Source organism: Lacerta agilis, chromosome 4 (genome assembly GCF_009819535.1).
Source record: "Lacerta agilis isolate rLacAgi1 chromosome 4, rLacAgi1.pri, whole genome shotgun sequence".
In the NCBI taxonomy this organism is placed as follows: domain Eukaryota; kingdom Metazoa; phylum Chordata; class Lepidosauria; order Squamata; family Lacertidae; genus Lacerta; species Lacerta agilis.
Window position 1 is genome coordinate 80,493,192 of NC_046315.1, and position 22,711 is coordinate 80,515,902.

Consider the following 22,711-nt stretch of genomic DNA (forward strand, 5'->3'; position numbering starts at 1 on the left):
GGTCATCTTGCAAGTTGACTCCTTTGTAGTAGAAGAAGCCCAGATCCTATACCAGTTCTGCCACAAGTCAGGAAGCAGCCTGGGTTGGTCTCTACAGAGTCTAAAACAGTTTCTCCAGTTGCAAATGTGTCCATGTGGCCGAAAAGTATGATGGACTTAAATAATGAGTGGGGTATAATTTTGCTAAACAAATCTATGGCATATAGATTTGTGACATTTATGTGAAAATGGGATAAACTGTAGGATTTGTAGGATTATCTTTGCCTCTTTCACACTGTCTCTTCTCTCTCAATATTGCGTCATGCAACTCTCTTGCAACTGGGTGGGAGAGTAGATGTTCTCTTGGTAAACTGCATAAAAAAATAAAAACCCGCATTTCTCCATTGGTGAAATGCCCTGAATTGGTTTTTGACACAGCAGTGATATTAACACAAGCATATCCATAACTGATGTTCCATCATTGATGTAGGAACTTTTCTGGCAACTTAGCTGATGAGGTTGGACCATTAGACAAGCAAATAAAATAATGCATGTACATTATCTAATTTATTATATGTGCCTTAGTTTTGCAGTTGCTAGAAAATTCTAGCAATTGTAATAGAAAGCTTGTGCTGCCATTTTGGGGTAGCAGCAAGCAACTCTGCATATGTAACACAAACTGGAATGATTGCTCTTACATTGTAAATTATGGTCAAACACACACACACACACACACACACACACTAAGATACCACCAACTTATGAAGAAGGGCATATTCTGGTCATGGCTATTCATGCGCTTTGAACACATCCACACCCACACATACATGCATATGTCTTCAGGGATCAAATGTTCTTCTTTGTAATATTGCAATAGAAAACTCTGTTGGCTCTTTTTTTGTAGAGGCTTGTTTAATGGCAAGAAAGGAAAATGAAGGAAAGGAGTGTTGACTGCTGATATTTGAAAATGCTTCTTTTAATTTGCACTGCATATGTATTTTATTTTCCATTTGCAGGTACAAGCATCTTTACCGTTTACGAAGCTGCTTCTCAAGAAGGCTGGGTCTTCCTGATGTACCGAGCAATCGACAGCTTCCCCCGATGGCGCTCTTACTTCTATTTCATCACCTTAATTTTCTTCCTTGCTTGGCTTGTTAAGGTACTGTAGACCGACCTGATCAGACACACACCTGATCAGAATATAAAGCATGTTTGAGTAGGGCTCCCCCACCCACCCACCCACCCACCGCTTCTACCTCTGAGCTTCACTGTAAACTTTTGTTTTTAAATATATATATTATTCCTTTTGTAGAATGTATTTATTGCTGTCATCATTGAGACATTTGCTGAAATCAGAGTGCAGTTCCAACAGATGTGGGGATCCAGGAGCAGTACGACTTCAACAGCTACGACACAGGTAGACGTTGCTAATTTTTAAAATCCCCTTTGAGATGTGTGAATTCTTGCTCTGTCCTACTGTGTGCTTACCAATGTATTGAAACACTTAGGTGTAGGATGAAAATGCAGCATTTGAATTCAAAGCCTGTGTGGTTCGTTGCCTGTAAGCCAATCCCTGTAATTCACTAAAACAGCATTTACAATTTGGCAATCCAAAACTCTCTGGAGATAGATGTTGGTGGGAGACAAAATCCTGTTGCTTTTCATCCTGGATCCCTTGAGGCATTGCTTTTTTGTAATTATCTGGAAGTCAAATTAAAGGAGAGTTTCCACACAGCAGAGCACGTAACATAGTGCAGTGTTATCTAAAAATGCCATTCATTTTGGCCAAGATTCTTCTATAACATTTGCTCGCAAGAAAATTTCATTTAACAAAGGTCCTTTCCAGTGTTAATTAAGAGTTTCCTGTTCACAGCTCCTGCTAATAGTATTGTTTCCTGTTGGTTGTAGCAGGAGGACTTTTGGCAAATAAACTTTTAATTGTACCCTGAGCAGCTGCTCTTAGTCACCCCGATGTTAGTTTCTATTCCTACAATGGTGGGAACTTTAATTATTGATTTCTTATTAATTCTTTCCTTTCATTGTTGTTATTGCAATTTCTTTCTTTTTCAAAAAAAGAGAATTTAAAGGGGTAAAATAAAAATGTCAACTTAACAATATCAGTCAGTATCTCAAAACACTACAGCAAACCAAATAAGCCAAAGATTCAGAAGCTAGGAGGAGAGGTTTTTACCAGTCAGGGAAGGAAATTCTATAATTACAGTATGAAAGCATTGGAATCTCAGTTGCATTCTCTGCAATAGGAATAGCTTTCTTTCAAAGGAGTGCTAGTTGAAATAAAAGACTAGGTACAATAGAGTTAAAGACAAAACATATCTCTAGTTTTGTTTGTATATATGAGCACGTAAATCGCTTCTGACAAGTGCTTTCTGACAAGTGTTTCCCCCCACCCTCCAGATGTTTCATGAAGATGCTACAGGAGGATGGCAGCTAGTAGATGTTGATGTGAATAAGCCTCAGGGCAGAGCGCCAGCATGTTTGCAGGTAGGGCATTGCTGATGATTCTTTTAAAAAAAACAAAAAACAAGGATACCAGTGCAACAAACCAAGTGGGATTGTTTCTTTTCAAATATAGACAGCAAGTGGAAAAATGACCACAACTGAAACTCAGTAACGGCTCTAAATTTAGTATTTACTTGCCAGATTTCTTGTATGTTTCGTAGGTCTGTGTGTGTTAGGTGTTATGTGAAATGAATGGCTCATGTGCACAACAACTAGTCCAATTATATGTTCACCTTGCCTCAGGAGAATGTGCACACAATCTGCACATTTTAAAGGGTTTTGTGCACTCTCTGTGCACTTTGCATAATTTCTAACAGGTCTTAGAAAAGGAGAGATTCTTTGTGTATTCTCCAGATAATATGCATAATCTCCCAGATTATCTGTTTATCTTGGCAGAATTGTGTGCACTGTCCAGCAGGCTCATTCTTCAATCAATAAGCATAGCGTCCAAGAAATATGTCTCTGCTTATGGTCAAGATGCATAATCTCCTAAGAAACACAATCTTGGCTGTTGTTCCTTCGTGGGTGGGTCCAAGCCCGAATGTAGGCCAGTCAGGAACATTTCCAGCTAGGAACACAAATTTCCAAAGTGATGTCAGCAAATACAAATTAATATTGCAATCAGTGCAGGTACATATCTGAAATACCACAAACCTCCATTTCAAAATGGGAAAATAAAAAAATGGGCCAAATAGTAAAGCTTTATTTTCATAAAGACGTAACCCAAACTGTAACAAACAACTGCAAAACTTGGGGGGGGGGAGGGTTTCCAGACATTTGTGGTGTTGAGGGACATTTCTTAAGATACCATTTCAAATTTGAAGCAGGATAATAAAATACCTGATAATTCTTGTGGATTGTTCCAGCATGCAGCCATAAATGTATTACTGAGCATATGGGGGGGGGGGGATTACTCAGTGTAGACCGACTGTAGTAATGTACGGAAGTGAGAGCTGGACCATAAAGAAGGCTGATCGCCGAAGAATTGATGCTTTTGAATTATGGTACTGGAGGAGACTCTTGAGAGTCCCATGGACTGCAAGAAGATCAAACCTATCCATTCTCAAAGAAATCAGCCCTGAGTGCTCACTAGAAGGACAGATCCTGAAGTTGAGGCTCCAGTACTTTGGCCACCTCATGAGAAGAGAAGACTCCCTAGAAAAGACCCTGATGTTGGGAAAGATGGAGGGCACAAGAAGAAGGGGACGACAGAGGATGAGATGGTTGGACAGTGTTCTCGAAGCTACTAACATGAGTTTGGCCAAACTACGAGAGGCAGTGAAGGATAGGCGTGCCTGGCATGCTCTGGTCCATGGGGTCATGAAGAGTCGGACACGACTGAACGACTGAACAACAAACAACAACAACAGACCGACTGAAATTAATGGACCTAGCTTCATCTTTATCCATTTCAGTTGGTCTGCTCTCAGTAAAACCTATTTGAATACCGCCCAATAACTTTTGGAAATACTGTACTCAGTAAAACCTTATTCTTAAAGCAGGGGTAGGAAACAGCATGAGAGCATCCCATGCTTGTTCTGAATTAAAGAGACTGGATAACATAGGGAAGGAGATTGCAGGTGGAAGTATAGTGGGTTGTGCCCACGGAGAGAGAGCACCACTGAAGTTTCTGTGGCATGGATATTAAGAATTCTAGAGAGCTTCTTTGCCTCCTGAGTAAGATATGTCTTCCTCTTCAGATTGTTCCTGCCTACAGAGCCAGTGTGGTGTAGTGGTTAAGAGCGTTAGACTTGTAATCTGGGGAACCGGGTTCGCATCTCCACTCCTCCACATGCAGCTGCTGGGTGACCTTGGGCTAGTCACACTTCTTTGAAGTCTCTCAGCCCCACTCACCTCACAGAGTGTTTGTTGTGGGAGAGGAAGGGAAAGGAGAATGTTAGCCGCTTTGAGACTGCTTCGGGTAGTGAAAAGCGGGATATCAAATCCAAACTCTTCTTCTTCTTCTTCTTCTTCTTCTTCTTCTTCTTCTTCTTCTTCTTCTTCTTCTGTGCTCCAGATTTCAAACAACCATATTTTTTTAATTTTCCCTAATGCCCTTAATATAGCATTTTCTGGGAAATTGTGGTAACTTAAAAGGGTAGACCCCACTGGAATTAAAATGGTGGATCCCCCAAGAGCGTGCTGCTGTGCTGTGGGTATCACGGTAAATTAAAATGGTGGCTGCTTAACACTACCGCCTGCATCCATAGGATCAGAGCAGTAGCTGAAAGTGTACCATCAACACAGCAGTGGGCATTCCTGTTGTGTTGTAGACCCAGTAGTTGCCAGTGGATAAGACATGGTGGTACAAGGCCTGTGCAGTGCATTACAGTGAGCAGGGAAATGGAGGAACATTGCACCTGTGTCAGCTGCAATTTCCTTTCTATCAATGTGTGGTTACGAGATTTCTGGGTGTCTCTAGAGCACCTGCAGGTTAGATGCACATTATAACGGCCTCAAATTGCCTCAGATGTGTACTAGAAAACTGCCAGAGACAAGGCCGAAGTCTTAACTAATGCACGCTGACTGTGTTTTTCTGATGTTTGCTTTTGCATGATTTCTTTGCTCAAGCCATATACAAACACAAATCAGAGATAAACAGTGCGTACGTGAAGGAAACTTTGCTTACAGAAGCGAATGCATGCACAGCCTGACAAAGCAGGTTCTCTCTTTTATTTGCATGGTAGGGAATAGTGGTCATTGATGAAGCAGGGGCACCTCGAAGCACAAACCCAGCAGGATTACAGTATTCTAATAACCTGCTACGTGTTTTCTTGGAAATAGCCTTGATAATCATTGGTTCAGCTTTTGTTCTACAGGTGGTAGCCAAGGTAATACAGTACCGGTGGGGTGGGGGTTGGCAAGAAGGGGGAATGAAATTGCACGAAAGTGAAAAAGCAGCTTGGAGATTTGGCCTGAGAGTTCCTCAATATGTGCTTATTTAAAAGCATCAATAAGCCACATAATATTTTAAAACTCTCTAAGCAATGTACAATATAAAAGCAAACCATATCATTACAACAAAAATACAACCAGAAACCAATAAAACACCAGTGTTAAAGCATGCAAAGACAAATAAAAGCAAATAAAACGGGAATTTGGGGGGTTCAAATAAATAAAGCAGGGTCCAGTCTTATGGGTCAGAAAAAGCCTGCGCAAAATGTTAGCCTTTACAAGACATCCGAAGCAACTGGTGGTTGGTGCTTCACATTTGACAGATAGCTAGGCATTCTATAATACAAGGGCAATAGCAGATAATTCCAATTTTTATGTCTCTGCTTTGTTGGAAGTAGGACCCTATATATACTAATGGGTGGTTTCATGAACTTTAACTTTCTCGCAGACCAAATCTTCACATTTCTCCCCCACCCCACCCAAACTGTATTAAATTTAGAGGAGTTTGTGGAGCAGTCTGGGAATTTTGCAGATGCAACTATTCAGAGTTAATATCTTCGGGAAGGGGGGGCATCCTGTGTGCTAGTGAGGGTAGACACTTCCTTTCTGCCCCTCAGAGTCATGTCTCTGTTAAAACAGTCCCCAACATAACCCTAGGATGTCTGAGAAAGCTGCTTGGGAGTCACTTTGAGATTGAGCAAAACCTGCCCCTCACTAGTTGCAAGAGCCATCAGAGGCAGGAAGCAGACTTTGCCCCTACCCACATCACTTGGCTCTCTTCCATATACAGGCCTGTCTCATCCATTGGGGCTGGTGGCGCGGCGCACCAGGGCGCAATGGCCTGGAGGGCGCCTCCGCCCTCCAGCCCCGCTGGCAGCGCCTGCCGGCAGCGCCCTTCGACTGCCCGGCGAAGCAAGGGAGCTGGCCGGCCACGCCACGCCCTCTGGCTGCCCGGCAGAGCACAGGAGCGCAAGCCGGACGCACTGCACCCTCCGGCTGCTCGCGCCATCCGGCTGCCCGGCAGAGTGCGGGAGCACGAGGTGGCCAGCCTCGCCGCACCCTCCGGCTGCTCACGGAGCGCGAGCTGCCCGGCTGCGCCGCGCCATCCGGCTGCCCGGCGCAGCGCGGGAGCGCGAGCCGGCCGCCCTTGCCTCCCGTCCCGGAAGCGCTGGAAGGGCGCGCAGAGCCCCGCGCCGCTCCAGCGCCACGCCCCTCATCCCCCGCTCGCCCACCCCCCTCCCAAGGGGCGGCAAGCGCCGGAGGGAGGCGGCGGAGAGGCGGCATGGCGGGGGCGCCGGAGGGATAGCCGCACCAGGGCGGCCGATCTCCTTAAGACGGCCCTGTCCATATATATGAGTGCTTGGCACTGACTTCTGAAGAACAATTGGGAGCCCTTACTGAAGTCAAAACCTGCTTTGCACATAGGAGCTGGGACTCCCTCTCTTATGTCTCACCCTCCAGAGGCCCTTGTGCAACGCAGGCCTTCTGTCCACATGCATCTATCCATCATAATGAGGCAGCTTGAGTTAATTAAAATGATCATTTGCTTTCCCTGAAAATTTCAGTCAGCTGCACAAATATATTTCATGTTTCGTTCTAAAGATGGGTCTTTTTCATTAGAATGCATCATGGAAAATGTGATTGCAGGTAATTAATATTTTCAGGCGGGTCACTAGCTGTTGCTGAATCTCACTATATTCCTAAGACTGTGTTCTTGTTGCCTATGGCATCCAGCAGGTTTGCGAGTGTGCAAGCTAATTCTTATTAATTATGTGCTTTCTTCCTATTAGGGAACTTGCCTGGATAAGTTATTTGCTCTTGCTATTGTCGCTGGTATAGCGCATTTTAACTTCTGGTTGCTTCCTACGTACCGTAAATTGCTCCTGCTGTTACACTGTGTGCAGTTCTCTGTCTCATGGAAACAGTTAGCCTAAGTGCCAGGTTTCAGAGGATTTCTTTCCCAACTCTGCAGGAAATAGCACATTCTTTTAATCCTGTGTGAAAGGCATGCTTTCTGTTTCATTGTTTCTACTCTTGTTAAGAGTCCAAAATAACAGGGGGATACTCATTATTACTTTTCTACCTTTTTTGGTTTCTTTTACTGAATATACATTCTTTTATATAACATGTACAGAATATGCATGGCGAGATAAAGACATGGAGAAAGGCACCGAGCAGTCTTTCCAGGGAGTTTTGTATCAGTCTTGTAACAGCTAGTAATTTTACTTATCACCTGGATTAGTGCCAGTGTCTGCATGGCTTCCATGCCCAGCAATTTATCTCCAGAAATGCCATATGAATTACAGTGGGAATGAATAGTCTTGAACTGAATTTTGGGCTTAGAGGGTTTGGAGGTACCTAAGTGCTTAAATAATTTTGAAATGACTCGGTTTATTTATAGCTCAAGTATTTTAGGGTAAAACCACAGAGCCTAGGGCTTGTCGATCGGAAGGTCAGCGGTTTGAATCCCCGCAACAGGGTGAGCTCCCCTTGCTTGGTCCCATCTCCTGCCAACCTAGCAGTTCGAAAGCACGTCAAAGTGCAAGTAGATAAATAGGTACCGCTCCGGCGGGAAGGTAAACAGCGTTTCCGTGTACTGCTTTGGTTCGCCAGAAGCGGCTTAGTCATGCTGGCCACATGACCCGGAAGCTGTACGCCGGCTCCTCAGCTAATAAAGCGAGATGTTGTCATTTTGACTGACTGAAGATGTTGTCATTTTGACTGACTGAATTACAGTGCGTACACTTTGCACATATGACAAGGAATACTGTGTTGAGGTAAAAAGTTGCAGCATGCTAGCATGGGATTCCAGAAGCTGTGCTCAACATGCTCAGCACAGCTGGGAAAGATTCAGCTACGTTGTGGTAGATAAACTGAATGAGTGAGAGGTGAGTCCTCATCTTGAGGAGAGAGCGTAAGGACCAGATAACATTCTATTTTCTTCAGAATTCTATTATGGCAGAAGTAGAGGGGAGACTGAAATTACTCTTCCTCTTTCACAACAAATAACAGTTCTGAAATTCATTGGGCTTGCTCTGATTCCAATCTCTTTCACCTGTGCTATGTCTGTGCCACTACAGTTAGATTAAGCTGATGTTCAGTGGTAATGGGCTCTGTAAGACAGAATCTACCAACTTGCTTATTGGTGTTTTTTTATGGAATTTTTCCAGAGAAGTAACATGGGGCCAACTTGCTTGGTTTTTATTGTGTTCCAGAAACTTCCAATATACCTTAACAGTTCCCCTGGCAATCTCTGTCCAGTAATATAAAATGATTTCACCCAGGGTCTGGATAAATAATAAAAAATACACATTGTCTGAGGTTCAACAAACCCCATTCCACCCGAAGATTGCAGACTACTCTGTGAATCTGTGCAGAATCAAATGAAAGCAGTACATACCGCAAACCTAAAAATAATAAGCAGGGATTTTCTTTCAAATCACCTGTGTAGTCCTTTGAAAACAACAGCTTTCACCTAATGATAGAGAATAAGGAACGCTAACTAGCCAACTAACATTATCTCCATACTGTGCTTATTTATTGTGCTTGGATCAAACTATGTTTGCCATTTCTCACACATCAGAATAGTGTTGCATGATTTATTGGGGGGGTGGGGACGGCCACAAAATTCATATCATGCGAAAGGAAGGTTTATTTTCTCCATACAAAGACGAAGCAACTCTCAGTTTCTCATGTTTCCTGACTTAGAGTACAATCAGATCTTAAATACTCTAGTTGTACAACTTAACATCTATAATTGCTTTCCAAACTGTGTTCTAGGGATCTCTCTAGCTCTCCCACTGGCAGCATGAACACCAGGGAGCTAGGGTTTGACCTCACCTCCTTCCAGCATCTCTTACTCAGCACCAAGAGACATCTGTAGAGAGGTGCCTCATATCCTGAACATGCAGGGTTCTCTCAGTCAAGATGGCAGATAGCAGTCCTGAACATTCTTCAGAAACTGGGCTTTGCCCCTCAAGCCCTTTTAAGCCTGGGCTTGGGCCAAGCAAAAGCTATGATCAGGCAAAGAATTATAGACACTGAGAGACAACAGGACTGCCTAAGGTGCCCCGACTACAAAATTCTAGAAATCAAGAGATATGTTGCTGCATATCTCTATTTTCCTATATCCAAAAATGCAAGCAGGGCCTTTACACTTTCCAGAAGCTCGGCTCTGCCCTCCCTGGTCCTGGAAGGATCCTTCAAAAAAGTCCTAGAGACTTTGTGCCTGCCCATTGGGGGATATAGGAAGCCCTGAACATCTATTTTTTAGATGTCCTTTCTATAATGAGGAACATAGAGATACTATTGACCACTTGCTGGAAAGGCTTGCTGACCTCCCGAAAAAACACAAATTCGATCTTCTCCTTTAAGGTAAAGATCATAAGGCGACCCGGATGGTCGCCAGATTCTGCCTACAGGTCTGTAGGCGTAGACCATCCCCCGATACAAATTAGTTCGTCAAGAAAATCCCAATACTCAGACCCATGGGTGACTCTGGGCCAACTTTTTATGGTAGTTTCCCCTAAAGTGTCTATGTGTTTACACGCTTAGCGCTTTTTAAACATGTAAGTCATTGTTGTATATTGTTTTAAATGTCTGTTTTGCTTTTGGGTGTGCAGTCCCATTATGTGTTTTACAAGCTGGTCTCCGACCATAATAATAAATTATTATTATTATTATTATTATTATTATTATTATTATTACTATTACTATTACTATAACATGCAGGGTTCTCCACTTATAGGCTCAGCTCTGCAGAATGCCTCCCCTACATGTGAATGGTGGTTGGCCTATCTGCTTCCCTTGATTCTTAATCATGTGAGTGGGGGAATGCCCAAACAGGGCATGCATAGTTGGGAAAGAATAGCCTTCAGGCCTGTCAGAGATCCTGTAATTCCACCCAAACAGTTCAAAATGTAAGTTCATACATGAAAGGAAAGGGGCACAGCTGGGCTCTAGAATTACCGGTATATACAGGATTGCCTGTGGTAGTGGTTTTGGAATAGTTAGACTGGGAGTGGCCGTTGAGACCACATAACAACGGCCCTGAAAGACATACATTGGCTCCCAGTACATTTCCAAGCACAATTCAAAGTGTTGGTGCTGACCTGTAAAGCCCTAAATGGCCTCGGCCCAGTATACCTGAAGGAGTGTCTCCACCTCCATCGTTCAACCCGGACACTGAGATCCAGCTCCGAGGGCCTCCTGGCGGTTCCCTCACTGTGAGAAGTGAGGTTACAGGGAAGCAGGCAGAGGGCCTTCTCGGTAGGGGTGCCCGCCCTGTGGAAAACCCTCCCATCAGATGTCAAGGAAATAAACAACTACAGTTTATCTTGGAAGTTGAACAGAATCCGTTCCGAAAGTCCATTCAACTTCCGAAACGTTTGGAAACCAAGGTACGGCTTCTGATTGGTTTCCGATTGCGCAGGCGTACTGGAAGCGATAGTGGAAGCCGCGCCAGACGTTCGGCTTCCCAGAAAACATTCAAAACCCGGAACACCCGCTTCTGGTTTTCGATCGTTCGGGAGCCGAAACGTTAGACTCCAAAGGCGTTCGGGAGCCGAGGTACAACTATATCTGACTTTTAGAAGACAACTGAAGGCAACCCTGTTTAGGGGAGTTTTAAATGTTTGATGTTTTATCGCGTTTTTAATATTCTGTTGGGGACGGCCCAGAGTGGCTGGGGAAACCCAGCCAGATGGGTAGGGTGTAAATAAATTATTATATCATAATCATATCATATCACATATTCATTCTTATCATAACGCTGTCCAGTCGAAATGCCTGATGTCTCTGATCCATAAGCAAAACGGAAAAGCATGGGTGGAAATGGAACTCTCTTTTGTACTTTCATCTGCTATTTTATGCAATAGGCCTCCAGTGGTGCAATGGGTCGGTGCATCTGGCTGTTAAACAGAAGGTTGGTGGTTCAAGCCCACCCAGGGACTGCTATGGGCAGAATTCCTGCATTGGAAGGGGTTGGACTAAGATGACCCTCTGGGTCCCTTCCAACACTACAATTCTTCGTTTTTATTTTTGGCTTCCTTAATCTGGCCTTGCAAACTGAAGGGAATGAAAGCTTTTGCTTTCTGGAAATTATGATGTTGTGCTTTTGACTGTGCATTGCTATTGCCTCAGTGTTCTATAACTTACATAGTTTAACCACCTTTCACCCCTCTCCCCCCCTCCCCACCTTTTTAGTTGGTTGCGCTATATGGTTGTGGCTTTGGGAAGAGGTTACTGCCCTTGCCAACTCCTAGGGTTGAGAAGAATCAGTGCTCTTATAAATTTGCATCGGGAGAATTCAGCTTCAATAATCAAGTAATGAGGACCTGAGGAAACTTAAAAGAGATTTTCCAAGGCCATATGGCAAGTCTTGTAGAAAAGATACTAAAGAGCATCTAGAATTAGCTCCTGTTTTCCTTGGGGTTGCATCCGACTCTGAATTCTGTGTTTTTACAGCACTAACAGGCTGGTGTTCACAGCCTCTGGACATATTTTACTTTTAGTAGCTAATTATGTTCTGAGCTGTGTAATTGGTTCTTTAGCCCCAGTTTGAGCAGTTTTGCACTATGGTGAACTGTTGTGTTTTTTCCTTGACTTTTAGCAGTCTTTTCATATAATACTGTCCAAAATTATTTGGGTGTTTTAAACAGTGTTAAACTGAATTGTATTGTGTAACTTGTGAATTGCCTTGGGAAGAATGGGGTTTCTATTGAAATGAAGTATACAAATTTGTTAAATGATTGACTGATTGATTGATTGATTGATTGAATGAATGAATGGCTAGATCAATCAATAAATGATATTGGGATGCTGGCATCACAGTCCTATACATGGATAATCAGAAATAAGGCTCATTTAAGTATCACCATAGCTCTCTTCCTTTTTAAAAACCTATCAGCAACTTCCCAATTTTACTCTGTGCCTCTTCGGCTTTCCATTTCATCCAAATCTGTCATCAGTTGTGTCTCACTGAGGCGATCATTTCAGTCAGCAGTGTGCTTTGATTGCTATAATTGTGCTACAGAGAGAGAGAGAAAAACCTACATGGCAATTTAAATGCCTGTTTGATGGAGTTTGAAATACTGGACCTAGTTAACCCCACAGATCAAGCTTTGTAGAAGAAATTAAAATTATACATTATTTTTAATGGTTCTATTGAATACTCCTATGGCCCATGACATCAGTTTAGCTAAAAAGATAGCTTGCAAATGACTGCCAGCAGAACCAGTGAATTAATCCACCAGTGAAAAGAATTCTAAAACTAAGAGTACGCATTCCGATCAGTACACTTCATTGTTACAGCATCTTGGTTTCCTACAGAACTGCAATCATACTCAGTGTTCAGGTTCCTGAGAAACTCAGTTTTCTAAAGAGTATGGAATCAAAGAGTGGTATGAAACAGGGCTGCGTCCTTTCTCTTTGGCATATTGTTCTCCCTGTTGCTCTCTTAGACCTTGAGCTCTACTGAAGACGGTGTGTACTTTAATTCAAGGAGAGACGGGAGGTCTGTTCAACCTGGCATCTCCGCACCAATAACAAAGTGTGGCAGGTCCTTATCTGAGAGATGTTGTTTGCAGGTGATGCAGCCTTGACAGTGCACTCCAAGGAAGCTCTACAGAGTCTCATCAACCATTTTGCCCAAGCCTGCGAGGAATTCAGCCTTACCATCAGCCTGACAAAGACCAACATCCTGGGTCAGGACATCATATGCACTCCACACATCAGCATTGGTGACCACCCTCTTGAGGTGGTAGATGCTTTTGTCTACCTGGGATCTGCCATAACTAGCAACCTCTCCATCGATGCTGAGCTGGACAAGCATATGGGCAAGGCAGCTACAGCAATGGCTCACTTCTCCAAAAGGGTATGGGAAAATGTGATGCTAACAACCAATGCCAAAATGAAGGTCTACGAGGTTTGTGTGCTGAGCACACTGCTTTATGGAAGTGGGTTGTGGATAACTTACAACTGTCAGGAGCAATGCCTCACCGCCTCCCACATGTGCTGCATCAGGAAGATTTTAGGCATCACATGGCAGGACAGAATCTCAAACAAGGGTGTGCTCTCCCAAGCCCATATTCTCTCTCCTATCTCAGCGGCATCTATGCTGGTTTGGTCATGTCCACAGAATAGAAGGTTGCAGGATCCCCTCAGGGTGGCAGGATCCCCGATGACATGCTGTATGGGGAGCTGGCTTCAGGCACCAGGCCTGTTGGCAGACCAACTATGCATTGCAAAGATGTCTGCAAATGTGGCATGAAGACTGGCAACATCAACCCCGCCATCTGGGAACCACGGATCAGTGCATTGCCTGGAGACATGCAGTCACATTGTGCATCCATAGCAGTGACCAGAGGGGGAAAGACCGCCGGGATGAGCACAGAGAGAAGAAATGCCATGGTGCATCTGCAGCAGCGCAACCATCTGCCCCAGCTGCTGCAAAGCATGTCTCTCTCATATCAGTCTCTACAGCACAGCAGGTGTTGTAACCTTCCAACAGTTTGACTTCACCCGCAAAGGCACACTTCTCCATTGTCTCCCGGGTCAAACAGGTGTCAACCACGGGTGGAATTCAGTTTTGTGCTATTATGAACTTTGAGTTAGCACAAGCATTGCAGTTTGTCAGATGGAACAATCTCCCTTTATCCCACTGGGCTTTTCCGGGAGTTCTCCAGATCCCCCAGAGCCAATTTTGGGAGTGCAGTGGGAGGGGAAGGGTGGAAGCCCCATTGTGTAAGTGGGGGTCCTTGCCCAGGGCTTCTGCTGATGGGGTATGTTGGGTGAATCTCGCCCCATGTTTCCTGTCCTCACAATTATGGAGAACAGCTTAAGAAGTTGAAGCTGCACCACGGGGAAAACGAAGCAGGTGCTCTTTCATTGAGCTTCAGCCCTTCCCAAAGCAGTTTCTCCCAAAGCAGTTCCTCCAGTGGCCCAACACAAGTTGGCAGGCCAGGGGAGGACCATGGCAGGCTGAACATGGTTTGCAAAAGCCTCATTGTGCAGGTGCACCATTGAGAGCAAAAGATCAGTTCCACCAGTGCTTCACAGCTCTGATGTCACTTCCTCCCTGCCCCCACACCACCCCAATAAGCAGCGCTGATATCTCTGTAGGGAGGGTGCTGGCTAAAACTGAGATGGAAGTTCCAGGCCAGTCCACTCCCTTGTGTGCTACTTTTCTGCTTGCAGGGTTTCCCAAAATAATAATAACGATGATGTTGGTGGTGGTGGTGATGCTGATGATGCAGGAATGTGGTCAAAAATAGTATGTATCCCCTACCAGCAGATTGAAGTCCCATGAAGTCCATTCTACCACTGTGGACCACCACCACCCTATTCCCCCAGTCTACCTGAGGCCACCCATCAAATGTACAGCAATCAAGGATAGAGGCTTAAGTGTAAGGTGCACATTGTAGACATAATCATACATCCTGAAATTCTTTAATGCATAGTTCTCCTAATAGATGTGTAATTTATGTCTTCAAAGCTTTTTGAGATTTGGGAGTATAGTTGTTCCACCACCACTGCCCCAACAAAGTAGGAAATCCTTCAATTTTCTGCAGCTGTATAAAACTGCGTTTGATTACTTTGTGTATATAAACTGTGTTCAGCATTATAAAGTAAAACTGCCAGATTTGGGGAATCATTATGCATCCTCCTTCAGCATCCCCCCACTTCCCCATCTACATATCTCCTTTCTGCTTTATTTATTTTTTCCCCAGTGGAGGAGGTAGCAAAATCGCCTTGATTTCTTTGAAATGACATTCTTTTAAATGTGGGCTTGTTTTTATTTCAGTACAATACTAAGAATTTTCTATAGAAAAGAGATGTGAGTATTTGAAATGACACCATAGCAACAAGGCTCAGATTACATTCCAGAATTGCGTTTTGACATTAAAGTGGTGGTTGTGGGGTGATGAGCTGAGCTTTTTAATCGGGGGAAATTCAGATCATTTCCCCAAGAAGACAATCCAAGGCTTTGAAAAATGCACACACACCCTCATTCTACCAGAGTAAATCTGTTTTAAAGGGGGTGGGGTGGAATATGGGCTGGCTTTTTAATGGTAGTCATTATGTCACAAAAAACTGGGTATCGATCCCACACCTGTCAGGAAGTATCCTGGAAGTCCCTCCTTAGTGTCAGAACTCACTCAATTCCAGGTGAGTGAGGCCTGTAAAGGAAGAGGGAAATGCTCTCCTTATAAACCCCAACCTGTTGTTGTTCAACTGTTGTTTTACTACAACTCCCATCTAGGGACATATCAACAGTGCCCCACTCTTCCGACATTCATTTACACTTTCATCCACTATTTTATGTTCCACTGCAGTAGGGAGTTTTTTGTTGTTGTTTTTTTACAGGTCTTTCTCTGTTTCATTTCCCAATGATGCAGAAATATATGAATTCTTTTACATGTGTCTCATAGCACACTGTAAAGACACATACCTCAGCCATCAGTAGATGCTTACAAATCAGCTGCCTTCCATGTGAAGGTTCCCTTTCAAAGTTCATGAAATTCCAGAGGGGTAGCCCTGTTAGTCTTTTGCATGAAAAGTATTGTGATACCATGGAGACAAAATCAACAAAGTGTCTAATGGCTGATCACAAAGCCATCTGTTTGCAATTCTAACCATGTCTACTCAGAAGTATGCCCCGTTGAATTCATTGGTGCTTATTCCTAGATTTTTTTTGTAGAAAGGTGGCATACAAATAAGATGGTGGGAGTGACATTTCCTCTGTCATCCCTATTCCCTTAATCCCTGACCGTTAGTAATGTTGACCGGCACTGATAGGAATTGTGGCCACTCCTCCACAGTGTTCCCTCCTCAGAGAGTCGGTCCTTCGGTCAAAAGAGATTAGCCACCCCGGTCTTGTTGCACCTTAAAGAACTCATCAAGGAGGGAATTGCTTAATGTGGAAGTGTAAGAGTAACATAATGAGATAGCTCCATACCTAGGGCTGCCATATTTCAAGAAGTGAAAATCCGGACACAAAAAGTTGTTGAGTCTTCTTTTTGGCAAAATTGTTGAGCTTTCCGATATGGGCTGCCATACGCCCAGGTTTCCCCAGACATTTTAACCACTATCCAAAAATTCCACCAGGATGCCATTTTCACCGGACAAATTCCTGCTATGTCCGGGAAATTCCGGACATATGGTGGCCCTTTTCTTACCCACCTCAGTCTATCTACAGCATGAGCAAGGCACCTGGGCTTATAGATACATAAATCATTACACAGATTTTTCCGATCCTCCATTTCTAGTGTTTAGGAAAAACAAAGTATTGTGGGTGAAATGTTGAATTAAAATAGACTGCAAAACCTTCAGAATTAGTTTAGTCCATGAAACCAATTCCCCAGAGCAGTATGGAGCTCTCCATTCCTGAAGGTCTTCAAGAAGAGACAGGATGGCTCTCTGATGGTGATGCCATAGGATTCCCAGCATGGAACAGGGTTTTGTAGCAGCAGCAGCAGCAGCTCCCCACCCCCACCCCAAATAGAAAAACCTCTCTGAGTCTGTTTCATATCACTGTATCATGCAGTATGCCCCAAAATTCTCCCAAGAGATCTTTCTGATTCTTTTGAGAGTTTGCAATTAAGAATGTTCACATCGCAAATGTAGAACAGAGCTTTCTGAAGAGCTTTACTCTGTGGCCTGAAAAGTATGTTTGATGCTGATATTATTATTATTATTTTTTACCCCCAAAAAATCCTTTGAAGTTAGCTTCAATAGAAACATTTACCAGAAAGGAAAAAATAAATCTTAAGTATGATCCCAACAGCGAAGTGATTTTAATTATTTTGATAAAGTAGCTGATTTTAGTCTCAATGACCTCAGTGGAACTAAAATGACTGAAATCAAAGGACTTTGACATTAACCAGGCTGTGGGTTACGTTTGCTAATTTCACTATTTTATTAAAATAAGTATAATTAAAATTTCATTGTAAGATTTTTCTCTCTGGTCATTCAGTGTTCTGTATAGTCAATGTACAAATTAAACTTTAAAATGTAATTACAGGCAGATGGTATGGCATATTCACTTAACCATAGCTAAGAGGTCTGGAGCAGGTTTTAGAATCCTCTTCTTTTTTTTTTAAAGCCAACATGGGGAACCTGTGGCCTTCCAGATGGTGTTGAACTCCAACTCCCATCAGCCCCAGCCAGCATGATCAATGGTCAGGGATAGCGAGAGTTGTAGTCCAAAAACATTTAGCTTAAAATACTTAAATCTCACCGCTGAACTTTAGGTCCCAAGGCAGTTCATGTGCTCTCTTCTCCCATTCCAATCATTGATTGTATGCAAATTACCCCCTTCCTGTCTTTCTGTGACTATGACTTAAGTTATATTAGTACCAATGTTAACAATATTTCAGTTTCTCTCTAAACCAGGATTTATTAGTGTCAATGCGCAGGCAAGTATGGTCTGTTTTGGTGGGAAAGAGAGTCGTCTCATGGCTCACTCCTAATCTATCTTGAACCAGTATTAAGAGATTGGGAGTGTTGTTTCTACACCAGCCCTATGTGTTTATGTTGTAGGCTTCATGGGCTTTATTTAAACAAAAAACAAAAACCTCGAAGCTTTTAATCAATAATCACATTTGGCATAATATGATCTGATTAGAATGTTTCACCTAGTATCATCATTTCAATCATTGCTCTTGGAGCTGGATTACAGAATAAACCTTATTAGAGGGAATAATTTTGCCACAGTCCTGAATTATTCATGCACTCCAGCATTTATATAAAGTTCCTGTTATTGCACAGGAAATAGATGGAATAGCCTTTGCTTACCTTCATGTAATACTGGAACTCCTGGAACTATAAAAAGGGGGGGGGGGGCTAAAATTTGTCTTGAATTAGACCAAGCAAGACAAACTAAACTTTATATAACAATATATCTATGACAGAGAAAGGAAATGCATATATACAGAGTGGTGGATATCTAGTATTTAATATGATAAACTTGATTGAGATTTTTAATGGATGTAAGTTTATTTGCAAATACCAAATAAATAAATAAAGATGAGAGGCATGTGTATAATAGGCCAATAACGAGGCGGGCAGTTGTGCAAGGTACTTATCTCCAGCCATCTGACATGGGAAAGTACAGCCCCAAACCCATTTTAGGGTTCTGCCCATTCTACTTCCCTGTGGCACTAGTACGGGCAACTGAGTCTCAGCAAAGTGCAAGTATTATCTGGGAGCCAGATATTATGCTGTGGTGTACTTCGCATTTCCTTCTTCCTGGTTTGTTCTGAAGCTTGTATACATCCTTCTCAGTTTATATGTAACAGGCAACTTTAGTACATAGGTGCTGGGCCCCTGGGCTCGCTTGGTGCCTAAGCACCCAAAAAATTCCCCATGAAGGGGCTGGGCACCCACAAATTTCAGTGCCAGGGCCACACTCGCTGCGTGGCACCTACGGGCCAGGGCAACCACTGTTGTGGTGCCAAGCTAGCACGCCTACTTTGGTAAATATACCCATGAGGGCCACAGATTGGCAGAGCTCGCAAGCTGAATTACGATGCACATCTCAGCTTAATAAACCAAGATATATTACATCCAGATCAGAACATTGAGGTTGCTAATCTCTCAGCTAAGCACTCATTTGATTACACCATCACACAACCAGCTTAATTTTCAGCCCATGTTTACGTGTATGTGAATCATTACTCTCAACATACATACGGACCACAGATGAAGTTTGACAATGTTGCCTTAATTACTTTATGTAGTTTTTCTTACCAGAATGTTGCTGAGAGCTGAAATACCAACGCCTTAGAAGTTTGTAGATGAAACCAATTGTATTCCAGTTTTGCACATATCCTAACTTTGTGTACTAGGGAACATCATATCATGCTAACACAAATCACAAGCTGTATGTGGTCCTGCAGGGCTCCATGATGTGGCAATACTGACTTCATAAAATCTGAGAATAGGTGAGCAATGTCTTAGGAGAAGGACCATTGCAACCACAGCGTCCATAGACTGTGTATTCAGGCTCCATAATCTCTTTAAAATGACAACTGTTATTTTGGGTCAGATCAATAGCCCAACCTGCTTAGCCAAGACAACATTACGCAAAGGGATGTCTGCTACTGTGATAGAAAAAATACTGAATTGAGAGCACAATTTACTAGGTGTGTTTGCTTAGAAGTAAGTTGTGTTAACCCTTCTTCCAGGAAAGTAGTTATAGGATTGTAGCTTAAAGGCATTTTCTGGAAAATTTATTATTATATTTAAAATAAAAGAAATTTGGTCTCTGGGAAGAGTTACATCTATTAAAAAATGTAAACCATGTAACGTTCTTAAAAAAAAGAAGTAAAACTGCAATATTGTGAATTTGGATCCTGACATTTTACATTGTACAATTTACCGTCCAGTACAGTCAATTTCACAATGTGCTGTATCATTTTTATTTATAAGGAGTCACTTCTTATCTCAGTGGTGGATGAAATTTTGTTTAGTGTGGTCCTGCCTGCATATGGATTACCCTTTCCCCTGTGTTCAGTTTTTAAACACCCACCCTAGTATTATAACAGTGGTTAGTTCTGGATATTTTAGAAGAGTCTTCTTGCATTTATGGAGAGATCTATCCACTGCTGTTCATACCAGATTCTAGCAGTTGCATGGAGATTCAGGCATTTGTCATCTTCAGCCTATTTATTTCCACAGCAGCTGTTCTGCTAGAGATTAGGCTGTGAATCTACCCCCCCCCCCGAATCTTCATTAATACAAATTAATCATCTGATCATTTTCTTCCTACTGGAGCATTTGATTATCTCAAAGCACCCTCTACTTTTATATGCAAATTTTGTCCTAAGCTTTGCAAAAAAAAAAAAGGCATAGCAATTAAGCAAAGCAAGAAAAGGTGAGGGATTTCTGATTCAAATCCTTTGCAGTTGATAACAGTAACAAAATTTTGGTAACTTCATTAATATTCTTTTCATTGCACACACGCAATTGATTTTCAAACAATCAAAATACTCCCATGTTGTTCAATAACTTGATGGATATTAATATTACATATCTTTTAGCCAACATTAATAGTCTATTTAAAAAGTCAATCCAGTAGATGGTTCTATCTATTAATGGTATAATATAATTAGTTCCACATACCTGGATTCACATTTTAGATTCACCTGAATGAATCACAACGATCATGTTTAAACAGGTATGCCTGTATTTATGGCTAATGTTGACTTGTTACTTTCCCCCCAATAGGAATGTGTTCAAGTTCTAACCTGAGGACATTTGTGTACAAGACATTCAGGAGTGCTGCTATATGAATGAATTAGCCTAGAGGCCATCCATAAAACATCATTATACATAGGCCCCAAAGCTTATCCAAAAGTTTGTGTCCCCAACTGTTGACATATGTTGACACCTGTGTATATATGGTGTAAGATTCATTTTTATGGGGGAAGATGCTGGCAGCATTCTTAACAGTTCCCCTCAACCACGGTTTAGAGGGTTGGACTCAGCAATGAGCTCAAGCATTTCACACACGTTATCTATTCAGATCATTGTTTCCAAAATGACTTAGCAGCAAACTGGTTTGAGTGGGTGGCTTTCAACTAATTTTTACTCAGAGGGAGCAGCATTGAAATTAATGAATATGACTAAGCTAGGTCTATTAATTTTGATGGGTCCACTCTTGAGTGAAACTTTGTTGAATATCACCCAGTGAGCCCTCCAAACCAGGATGGTTCAGTCAGGAACAAATGAAGCTAGCCCGGTCCACCTAGCTCAGCACTGTCTACACCAGGGGCCGGTAACCTGCGGCCCATGGGCCAGATGTGGCCCCCGAAGACCATTTTACCAGCCCACGAGCCGCCTGCTCGGCAAGTCTTCCACGCGTTGCACTAAACCAGCACAGCGCACGTGGGGACTCAGCAAATGGTGCCAGAAATGGTATCTGCACCTACCATGTCCAGACACCAAAAATTGCTTCTGCACAGACACAATTTTCGGCATCTAGGCATGCGCAGAAGCAATTTCCAGCTTAGTTGTTGGAATGGGTAAGCTGTGAATCATAGCCTGGGGAGGGATATATTCATCCAAGGGAGACGAATTGGTGTTCGGAACAGTGTCAAACCTGGCTGTTATACCGTCACCTTTGGGTGATGATCTGGTTAAAAGGGGCTTAATCATGGTGTCGATAAAGACTCTTGTTGGAATAATACCCCATCTAGCCAGGAGCATTTTCCTCCTGACAAGAGTAGAGGGGATTTTTGAAGACTGGAAGGCAAACAATACTTTTTGGGACCTGTAAGAGAGGTTTAAAGTATGCACTGCACTAAGGTCAACTTGTGGAACCCAGATATGAAGGAGCTCACTTAAGTATTCTTTGACAACTCTCATGCTATTCCACTTTGGATGCCAGCCACATATGGATAAGCAAATTTTGTTTGGTTGCAGGATCAGGGACTGGTAGTTCAACCGGTGTTTTGGAAAATAATTTATTGTTGCCATTAATTCACAAATTGTCTGGGCACCCGGCAGATTTCCAACTTACTTTTTTATTGCAAGATACAGATCAGTTTGTAACTTTACAAATGGCGAAATTTTTAACTTCTGTTTTGACATACAAGAGACGTAATGGGCTGCTGTTTATGAGCTGAAATCTCCTTATAATATTTATCTAATTTTTCATGCTTAATAAGTCTTTTATTGTTACCAATTTTAAATCAAACTGTGTGTGTGTGTGTGTGTGTGTGTGTGTATTTCCCTTGTATTTGCTTTTGTTTTTTCTATGAGTTTAAAGCTGAAATAAAATTGATTGAAGCAATTTCCAGCACCTCGGACATGCACAGACGCGATTTCCAGCATCGTGCTGCGCCAGTCCGGCCCACGGACAATCTCTGTGGAAGTGATCCAGCCCATGGCCGGTAAACTTTGCCAACCCCTGGTCTACACCATGGGTGGGGAATTGGCCCATCCCACTCACCAAGGGTTTGAGACCCATCAGCTACCCTCACCTGGTTTAGCAAACTTGTCAAAACTGTTCCCAGGGTGTGGCTGCTTTCACATGCTGACAGCTTCTCTCACTACAGGTGAGAGCTGAGTGTAGGGTAGGGATACAGTCTTTGATACTCTGAATTTCCATAACGCATTGCCACAAGAGTGGCAGGAGTGACTCTTACAGTCTGCTTTATGCATTCTAAAGTTACCATTCCGTCACAGATATTATGGTTGCTTTCATGACCATCCTCCAAACTGTGGCTTGGGGAAGTGAGCATTCCTGCCTTCCCTCCTATGTCCTCCCTGACTCTTACTTGCCACGCAGCCCAGGTAAAGCCTTACCATTTCA

At 42.8% G+C, this 22,711-nt stretch overlaps 1 protein-coding gene across 10 annotated transcripts in view; it reads left to right on the forward strand.

Annotated features, from left to right (window-relative positions):
- Nucleotides 1-22,711, forward strand: part of NALCN (sodium leak channel, non-selective) — a 181,009-nt gene that overhangs the window by 77,280 nt on the left and 81,018 nt on the right. For all 10 annotated transcript variants that reach the window (XM_033147806.1, XM_033147807.1, XM_033147798.1 and 7 more), the window contains 3 exons: nt 996-1,138; nt 1,292-1,396; nt 2,395-2,481. In XM_033147806.1, the coding sequence (XP_033003697.1) occupies nt 996-1,138; nt 1,292-1,396; nt 2,395-2,481 (335 nt within the window). The remainder of the gene's footprint in view (nt 1-995; nt 1,139-1,291; nt 1,397-2,394; nt 2,482-22,711) is intronic.